We start from the raw sequence: 10,066 nt of genomic DNA on the forward strand, positions 1-10,066 counted from the left end.
CTGCCTATTTAACCTATATGCAGAGGGCATCATGAGGAAGGCCGGTCTGGACGAGTCTTCAGCTAGAGTGAAGATTGCTGAAAAACGTATCAACAACCTTAGATACGCGGATGATACCACTTTAATGGCAGAAAGTGAAGCGGAACTCAAGAGACTTCTGATGCGCATACAAGAAGAGAGTGAGTAGTTTGGGCTTAAACTGAACATAAAAAGACAAAGATCATGGTGTCTTGCCTTATCAAGTCCTGGAGCATCAAGGGACAAGAGGTAGAAGCTGTGACAGATTTCCTCTTCTTGGGCTCCAAGATTACCTCGGAAGGAGACTGCAGCCATGAAATTAGGAGACGCCTGCCTCTTGGAAAGAGAGCAATGGTTAGCCTTGACCGCCTAGTAAAGAGCAGAGACATTAGTCTGCCAACCAAGATCCGTATAACTCGTGCTATGGTTTTACCAGTTGTGATCTATGGATGCGAGAGTTGGACTGTGAAAAAGGCTGACCGCCGAAGAGTTGACGCGTTTGAATTGTGGTGCTGGCAAAGACCCTTGAGAGTTCCTTGGACTGCCAGAAGGTCAAACCAGTCAATATTGTCGACCATAAAACCTGACTGCTCATTGGAGGGTCAAATTCTAAAGTAAAGCTCAGCTACTTTGGTCATCTGATGAGAAGAGAGGAGTCGCTGGAGAAAGATTTGATGTTGGGAAAGGTTGAGGGTCACCGGAGAAGGGGTAGGCATCGAACGCGATGGTTAGATGGCATCCTCGAGGCACTGCAGATGAAGTTATGTGATGTTAGAAAGATAGTGAGAGACCGGAAAGCGTGGCGTGACATGATCCATAGGGTCACGAAGAGTCAGACACGACTGAACGACTGAACTAAAAATGACTTTGTGTTTGATTTGTTTTATGTGATTTACGTCCAAAAACAGTTGAGGCCATCACAAATGCCATTGTGAGAAACACTGATTATTCTCTGCCATCGTGGATTTTGTCCTTTATGATTAGGGGAAGTGGTATATCCGAGCTAGAAGTAAAAAATCCTCGATTAAGCAGTACCAAAGTACATGTGCATGAACAGGTATCCGCAAAACGCATTTGCATATGAGAGTCATTAATAGCCCCTCATCATTTCTTTAAAGGAGGAACATGAGTGCTCCACAATATTTATTATTCATGATACAACTACTATATCTCCTTCACTGGTTCCTTCTACTCTGACAAAAGCAAGAAACAATTTGTTTAATTCAGTATTGCTTCTGTGCTAGGATGTTATGGGGCCCCTGCACCTTACGGTACTTCTTCTCTAGCACTTTTCGTTCCTGTGCAAGGTCAGGATGAATCATCCGTTTTTTAGTGAAAAAAAAAAACGGAGGTTTTTCATGTCCTTTCGAAAACAATTCCGAAGATCTAATAATAACTCAAAATATTCATCCAGCTTTTCATCATCATTATCAGCCTGACTATACCCACTGCAGGGCGAAGGCTTATCCCATATTTCTCCACTTGACCCGGTTCTGTGCTAGCTGCATCCACCTAACCCCTGCGAACTTCTTAACCTCATCCGCCCACCTAACGTTCTGCCACCCACTGCTATGCTTACCTTCCCTTGGAATCCAGTTTGTTACTCTAAGCGACCATTGGTTATCCAGTCTTCGCAATACATGTCCTGCCCATGCCCATTTCTTCTTAATTTCTACTAGAATGTCGGTAACTTGAGTTATTTCACTGACCCACTGTGACATTTCATATCTCCTAATGTTACCCCAACCATTTTTCGTTCCTTAGCCCTCTTAACTTCATCCGCCCACCTAACTTTCTGCCACCCGCTGCTATGCTTTCCTTCCCTTGGAATCCAGTTTGTTACCCTAAGCGACCAATGGTAATACAGTCTTCACAATACATGTCCTGCCCATGCCCATTTCTTCTTCTTAATTTCCACTAGAATGTCGGTAACCTGAGTTATTTCTCTGACCCACTCTGCACATTTCCTATCTCTTAATGTTACCCCTACCATTTTACGTTCCGTAGCCCTCTGAAGTATCCTCAACTGAAGTGGAACTCTCTTGATTAGCCTCCACGTTTCAGCCCCACCCAGCTTTTGTGTGCAACGAAACTATATTTCGGGAAAACCTCAAGGTTTGGTTTCAGGAATATTGCGCGATGTCATTGGCTTTGTATCCTTAGCTTGTGAATTTTCTGAACTCATCCTCATTTATCTTGAAACAAACATCAGTTGCCGACGGCTGTATGCTACAATTACCATCAGATGACCAATTGTTTATTTCTGCCTTTTACATAAAGAAACTTTCGTTGCAGCCTTAGTTATTTAGTTTCACCTAAAAAAAAACCTTCCTGTGAAAAACGGAATAATGTCAAACTGTCTCACCCCTTCATAAGAGTGAAGTTCAATGGACCTTAGCTAGCCTTGTTTAGAACAAAGCTAGCGGTATTGATGGCATTCCAGCTGAGTTCCTTCAAAACCTCAATCATGGCGCTGTTAACGCTCTGTATACATTATATCAGCACATTTGGGCAATCCTGCAGAGGCCACAGGATTGGAGAAGGTCAGTTTACATCCCAATTCCAAAGAAGGGCAGAGCCAAAGATTGTAATAGAAGAGACATCTGGGCGAGTTGGTACGGTGACAAGATGAAAAAAATAGCGTTTTTTCAATGAACTTCAGTTGCGAGTCAGTGACTGTCCCATTTGTTCTTCTCCGCCGTCCACGTCTGTAGCGCTGTTTTTTTTTTTTCATCGTGCCAAAGATTGTTCCAACTACCACACGATCGCGCTTATTTCGCATGATAGCAAGGTGATGTTGAAAATCCTCCAAGGTAGGCTGCAGCAGTATGTGGATCGGGAGCTTCCGGGAGTGCAAGCTGGGTTTCGCAAGAGCAGAGGATCTAGAGATCAGATTACCAATCTTCGCTCGATCATGGAAAAAGCAAGAGAGTTCCAGAAACCCATCTACTTCTGCTTTATTGATTATGTGAAAGCGTATGACTGCGTAGATCACAGCAGAGCGTGGCAAGCTCTCCAAGAGATGGGAGTTCCAATTCACCTCATCTGTTTCCTCAGGAGCCTGTATGAAGGGCAAAAGGCTGCAGTCAAAACTGGGCATGGTCTTACTGATTGGTTTCCGATTGAGAAAGGAGTGAGACAATGCTGCATACTGTCGCCCTGCCAATTTAACCTATATGCTTAGTGCATCATGAGGAAGGCCGGTCTGGACGAGTCTTCAGCTGAAAATTGCTGGAAAACGTATCAACAACCTTAAATATGCGGATGATACCACTTTAATGGCAGAAAGTGAAGTAAAACTCAAAAGACTTCTGATGCGCGTACAAGAAGAGAGTGAGAAGTTTGGGCTTAAACTGAATATTAAAAAGATAAAGATCATGGCGCCTTGCCCTATCAAGTCCTGTAGCATCAAGGGAGAAGAAGTGGAAGCTGTGACAGATTTTATCTTCTTGGTTTCCAAGATTACCCCCCGGAAGGAGACCGCAGCCATGAAAATAGGAGATGCCTGCTTATCGGAAAAAGGTGCCATGGCTAGCCTTGACCGCCTAGTAAAGAGCAGAGACATTAAACTGCCAACCAAGATCCGTATAACTCGTGCTACGGTCTTTCCAGTTCTGATGTATGCATGCGATGTTGGACTGTGAAGAAGGCTGACCGCTGAAGAATTGACGCATTTGAATTGTGGTGCTGGCGGAGACTCTTGAGAGTTACCTTGGACTGCCAGAAGATCAAACCAGCCGATATTGTCGTCTATAAACCCTGACTGCTATTGGAGGATCAAATTCTGATGGGAAAGCTAAACTACTTTGCTCATCTGATTAGAAGGGAGGAGTCGCTGGAGAAATATTTGATGTTGGAAAACGTTGAGAGTCACCGGAGAAGGGGTAGGCAGCGAGCGCGATGGTTAGATGGCATCCTCGAGGCTCTGCAGATGAAGTTATATGATGTTAGGAAGAAGTGAAGGACGGGAAAGCGTGACGTGATATGGTCCATAGGGTCACGAAGAGTCGGACCCGACTGAACGACTGAACTGAACTGGGGACGCACTTGGTTCCACTGTAACTTGGGCTGCCAGTCGGCGGTTTTCCCGTCGATGTTCAAAATCTGTAAGTCCGTTGTCTCTTCGTGTGCAGCATAACACCAGCTAGTCATGCAAAAGTTTCACCTGTCTCCAGAATTCTGATTTGAAGATTCGGCAAATGCGTTTCCAGTGGCCTATATAGTGAAGTGAATTGAGAAGTGGTTGGCGAAGAACGAACAAGCTTTATTAAAGGTTAGTAGTATTTATAGCCGTTGGCTAGCCACGTCACCGCCGCTACTGTCGTTAACAGTGGCTTAGCCGGTATCTCGGTAGATAAGCACGTGTTCATGCGTCACAACAATTCTCCCCTCTTAAGGAGTGAAGCGGTCGGGGCGTCGGGTGTTCCTTTTTTACCTACGCAGTGCCACTCCAGCGCCGCTAGTCACCGGTGCCTCGTTTGTACTGTCCTCAGCTTGTGAGCCTGACGGCGTTTGCATGTCAGCGCCCGCTTGACACTGGCTCTCGCTGCTGCCGTGGACTTGAGACTGCGGCTCTCTCGATACGCCTGGGCTGTCTTCAGCCATTGATGCCTCCGTGGAGGCATCGGGTTTAACCTCCGCTCCTACCACACTGGTTCTCCTGGTCTTTAGCTGGTCCAGGTGGCGGCGATGTTGCTCCCCATCTGCGGTCTTTACGGTTGTCATGCGCGAGCCCTCGGTGGACTCTATCACACCTGGTTTCCACTTGTCCCCTGCTCCGTAGTTCTTGAACCAGATTTCCTTGCGCAGCGGTTTGCCGTTGTTGCAAGCACCTGCAGAGGGAAAAGGTCGTGACACGATATTGTGCAGTAAACAGCGCGGCTCGTAACCGAGAAGCATGGAGGCCGGGGTTTTCCCGTTTAGATGGGGGGTACGCCGATAATGAGACAGAATGTGGTCCAGGCGTGCTTGCAGACTACCGTGCGTGTTCTTGCTTAGTCCTTGCTTCACAGTACGTACCGCCCTTTCCGTCAGGCCGTTAGACTGCGGCTTGTAAGGAGCTGTCCGCAAATGAATGGTGCCATTGCGCATCATATATGCCCTGAACTCCTCGCTACTAAACTGCGGCCCGTTATCAGTCACGAGAGTCCTTGGCAAGCCGAATCGGCTGAACATTGTCTGCAGCGCTTCAATTGTTTTCATTGAAGTGGCAGTCTTCATAGCAGTAACCTCGATCCATTTCGTATGAGAATCGACCACAACCATCAACGTGTGACCTTCCAAGGGCCCCGCAAAATCGACATGGATTCTAGACCAGGGCTCTTCCGTTTTCGGCCAAGGAACGGGTTGTTGGGCCGCGGGCATGCTGCCGCATTCTATGCATGTTGGACACGCTATGACAAGCTTCTCAATGTCCCGATCGAGTCCTGGATACCAGAATACAGACCGAGCCAAGTTATTCATGCCCGTTATACCTTGATGCGCGTCATGCAGCATACGCAGCATTGGTAGCCTTGCAGCCGTCGGAATTACCGCACGATGACCCCAGTATACAATTCCATGGCTGCAAGTCAGTTCGTCCTTCCTGTGCATATATGCGCGTAATCGCTCCTGACTGGGCTGCCAGTATCGTGGCCAGCCATTGTGAATGTATTGGCGGATTTGCTCGAGGTCGCTATCACTGCCCGTCATCTTGGCCAAATCACTCGCTGAGAGCAGACCAGAATTTAGGTGATCTGTTAGAAGAACGTACTCACGCGTATCATCTTCTGCAATCTTAGCGTTTTGCTTCTCCCGCACAGACAAACGGCTAAGGGTGTCGGCAGGAATCGGTACCTTCCCTGGTTTGTACTGAATTTTGTAGTAGGCGTTCAGCAGGAGAGACCAACGCTGAATTCGTGCAGCGGCCATGGCTGGAACGGGCTTGTCGGGGCTGAAAAGGCTCACGAGAGGTCTGTGGTCAGTGACGAGCGTGAACTGATTCTCGAGCAGATATTCCCGGAACTTTGTAACACCAAATACTACCGCCAATGCCTCTCTTTCAATCTGCGCGTAATTGCGCTCAGCAGCTGAAAGAGTTCGCGATCGGAACCCGATTGGTAGATCTTGCCCATTTACTCTGTGCTATAGTACGGCGCCAACGCCACACGATGATGCATCGGTTTCCAAGAAAAGGGGCTTACTTGGATCGTAGTGTGCCAAGAACTTTGCTTCCTCTAGCAGCCGCTTCGTTGTCTGGAAAGCGTTATCTTGTCTCGCCCCCCACTTCCAGCGTGCGTTCTTTCTTAGTAGTTCATGCAGCGGCTCCAGAACCATAGCCAAATTTCCCAGAAATGCGTGGTAATAGGTTACAAACCCCAAGAAAGCCCGCAGTTCCGCAACGCACGTTGGCTTCGGCATCTTTGCTATAGCGGCAGTGTTATCTGCCTTAGGTAACAACCCGTCCGCGCTTATACGATGCCCCAGAAATTCAACTTCTGCTTGCCGAAACTTGCATTTCTGGGGATGCAACTTCACACCATGCTGCCGGAAACGCCTGGAAACTTCACGCAGTGTTTCAGAGTTCACGTGTTTTTCCGCGACTACTACGTCGTCCAGGTAAACTTGAACGCCCGGAATGCCTTGCAGGATGCCTTCCATACGTCTCTGAAAAATTGCAGGAGCAGAGGCTACACCGAACGGAAGTCGATTGAAGCAAAACAGGCCTTTCGGGGTGTTTACGACCAAAAGCTTCCTGGTTTCCTCATCAAGCGGCCACTGATTGTAAGCATCTTTCAAGTCGATAGTGCTGAAGACTTCCCCGCCGTTTAGGTTGGCGAAAATATCCCGTATTTTCGGCAATGGGTACTGCTCCGTAACGCATGCAGAGTTTGCGGTCACCTTAAAATCACCACACAACCTAATGGAACCATTCTTCTTGATCACGGGAACCAGAGGCGTGGCCCAATCCGCACTGTCGATAGGCGAGAGAATGACATCTTTAACAAGCCGGTCTATTTCATTAGCCACTTGCTCCCGCATTGCATATGGCACAGAACGAGCTTTGCAGAAACGCGGTTTCGCATTTTCATGCAACCGCAGATGAACTGCGGGACCGTTAATGCGCCCTAGACCTGGCGTAAACAAATCACTGAACTCTTCTAACAGTGCGCTAACGGAAGGCTGGTGCGACAAATCTTGCTCACCAGAGGTTGCATCGCTGGCAATGCTGAGGACGGGTCTTCCGCTATGCTCAAATGCGCCGATGATGTCACGTCCGCACAAGTCCGGGCCAGCGCACTGCAGCACGGTCAGCGTCGCTTCCAAGGTTTTTCCCGCGTACGATACAGGAAGCTTGAGCTGGCCCTTCACGGGCAGCTTGCCCAGGAAGCAGGACAACTGCAAAGACGTCTTGAGTAGCGCAGGCCAGGCATGCCGATGCTTGCAGTAGGTTTTCCACGTAATGATGAAGACCGGCGAGCCTGTGTCTACTTGCATCTTGATGGGAATCCCGCTCCAACGAAATGTGCGAATAATGGGCGCGGTCAAGTTAACAGACGCAGTGTACAAACTAAGTAGACAAAGCTCGTTGCAGTCACTTGACGAGGAATGCTCTTCAGAAAGTGCCACTCCTGTTTTGTTTCAACGCGCACATTTTAGCTAGGTGCCCTTTCCGTCGGCAGCGAAAACACTCCGCCCGGCGAAACTTGCACTTCCCTGCCTTGTGCTCAGTGCTACCGCAACACGGGCAAGCGTCACCTGGGCTTGGTTTAGATGCCGTGTGCGTACGAGTTTTGTGGCAATACGGTTGGCCCTGCTGCTTGCTCCTCACGGCATTAATATTGCCATGATCCTTTGTCTTATCCATGTGGTCCACGTTAAGGGCTGCCATCTCTGCCGCTAACGCTAATCCTCGGCTTCTTTCAGTGTTAGCGAAGCTTTTGACAAGGGTTTCCGCTGAACGCCGGTGTCACGCAGACCGCAAACAAGTCTGTCTCGTAGCATCCTGTCCCTTGCATCGCCAAAGTTGCACCTACAGGCTTGCTTCCGAATTTCGGCAATAAAGTCCTTCATTGTTTCGTCCGGACGCTGGCGTCTTGTGAAGAACTTGTACGACTCCGCAATTTCATTGCCTTGCGGCGCGAAATGCTCAGGAGCAGAACCAGCTGCTCGTAGGCTAGCTCTTGAATCTTGACCGGCGCGCAACGTCCCGTTATTATGCCGACTGTTGCTGTACTTAAAGCTGCCGTTAGAAGAGCCCGTCGTTTCTTCGAGTCATCGATTCCGTAAGCTCCAAAATAAGATTCCAGACGCACCTGATAACTTCCCAACTGTCTTCCGTTTCGTCGAAACCCGGCGGTCCGGCGTTGGCCGCCATCGAGCAGACAGTGCCCGGCTGTGGGCAGCCTCGTCGCCACTGAAGTGAATTAAGAAGTGGTTGGCGAAGAACGAACAAGCTTTATTAAAGGTTAGTAGCATTTATAGCCGTTGGCTAGCCACGTCACCGCAGCTACAGTCGTTAACAGTGGCTTAGCCGGTATCTCGGTAGATAAGCACGTGTTCATGGGTCACAACATATAGGGATTTAACATGCCAAACAAGGCGGTAACTTCCGGAGGAAGGTAGTCGTTTTTCAAACGGGCGTCATTTCACGAGCTTTGTTAGGAAGATAGTGAGAGACCGGAAAGCGTGGCGTGATATGGTTCATGGGGTCACGAAGAGTCTGCCACGACTGAACGACTGAACTGAATTGTTTTGAATAATATTGAAAAGAAAATACATTACACTTGGCCTATGTGTTGACTTCACAAAAGCTGTTGATTGTCTAAGCCACAACATCCTCAAAAGTCAAAGCTCCCTGTATGGAATTCGTGGAACACCTCTTGAACTCATGAAATTGTACATAATGAACAAAATACAAATGATATGTATGAGGCAACACCAATCGAGTTGTCTGCCATTTAATAAGGATGGACCGCAAGGAAGCATCTTAGGATCTCTTTTTTATTGTTTTTATTAATGAGTTTTTCCTCATCAGTACGACAATAAAATTTGTCATATACACCGATTACTGTTCTGTACTTATTACTGGTTCGGATGCAGACATGACAATTAGGCAATGTGAAGATTTTCTTATTAAATTATCTTCTTCTTACCAATGAAGCGGACTTAAAATGAATTCGTTGAAAAGAAAAATAATGACTTTCAGAGCGAAAAATAAAGTTTTCCATCGAATCATGTCGTAACCTGTGAAGCACAGAAGATAGAAAGAAGATTGATATCGTAGAATCACATAGAATACTTGAGTCACAATTAGCAGCCCGTTAAGCTGGGACTTGCATGCTGTTCATATATGTAAAACAAAATCCCGGAAGTAGATGGGGTCGTCTCGCGTTGCCGTGCATTCTTTCCAACACGGGTCAAGCTCTAAATATACCATATCTCATTTGTCTTACATATCTAATATTGTAATAATGTCTGGGAAACTACAACCAATTAAAAAAAAAACGTATTGCAATTCGACAAATTCGACAAAGAATTATACGTTATAAAGGGTATCATGAACATCTACCACATACCGGCCCGCTTTTGGCAACCTATATTATCACGACTGTCTTTTTATTATATGGTTTCCGAATGTCGTGCACATACTTCTGCTTGAATAATTCATTTCCTCGCTTTAATGTTACTGCTTCACTAAAATGTCACGAACCACTCGCCTCTATGCAAAACACTAAAACTCACGTTCCTCATTTGTGAACGAACTATAAGTGGCAATCAATAACTTACAATTTCTCCCCACTGCCAAACAAGTCTGCATTTCATACTAAGCCCAAAGAAACGTCTAGTGGGAAAATTTTAGGAATTCGCTCTCTCTGCAGCTACAACATTGGCGACGAGGGGTACGGCACTGCGGGATTGGGCGCTCATGTGGCGACGGCGCGTCAACGGTCATGGCCATGGCTGCGGACATCGGCTTCTCAAGTTCTGAAGAAAACCAAGTGGGACATTTTTTTCACTCACTGGAAACATTGTTTGTAGCAAACGATGTTAAGGCAGAAGATAAAAA

The 10,066-nt window shown here is 47.2% G+C and overlaps 1 protein-coding gene across 1 annotated transcript; it reads right to left on the bottom strand.

Moving 5' to 3' along the window:
* Positions 1-4,446: 4,446 nt before the first annotated feature.
* On the bottom strand, positions 4,447-5,481 carry LOC146194787 (uncharacterized). Its single transcript, XM_084597543.1, has 2 exons — positions 5,295-5,481; positions 4,447-4,850 (listed from the first exon to the last, which is right to left on the bottom strand). Exons 1-2 carry the CDS (start codon positions 5,479-5,481, stop codon positions 4,450-4,452), a joined length of 588 nt encoding a protein of 195 aa, XP_084453669.1. The 3' UTR covers positions 4,447-4,449.
* Between the last annotated feature and the right edge of the window lie 4,585 nt (positions 5,482-10,066).

Source organism: Amblyomma maculatum, chromosome 3 (assembly GCF_055883805.1).
Source record: "Amblyomma maculatum isolate TAMU_Amacu chromosome 3, ASM5588380v1, whole genome shotgun sequence".
NCBI classification, from domain to species: Eukaryota; Metazoa; Arthropoda; class Arachnida; order Ixodida; family Ixodidae; genus Amblyomma; species Amblyomma maculatum.

Coding starts and splice junctions, on each gene's coding strand:
- LOC146194787 (XM_084597543.1), bottom strand. CDS start 5,481: ATGAATAACTTGGCTCGGTCTGTATTCTGGTATCCAGGACTCGATCGG. Junction 4,851..5,294: donor TTTTGCGGGGCCCTTGGAAG/GTCACACGTTGA, acceptor TTCCCTCTGCAG/GTGCTTGCAACAACGGCAAA.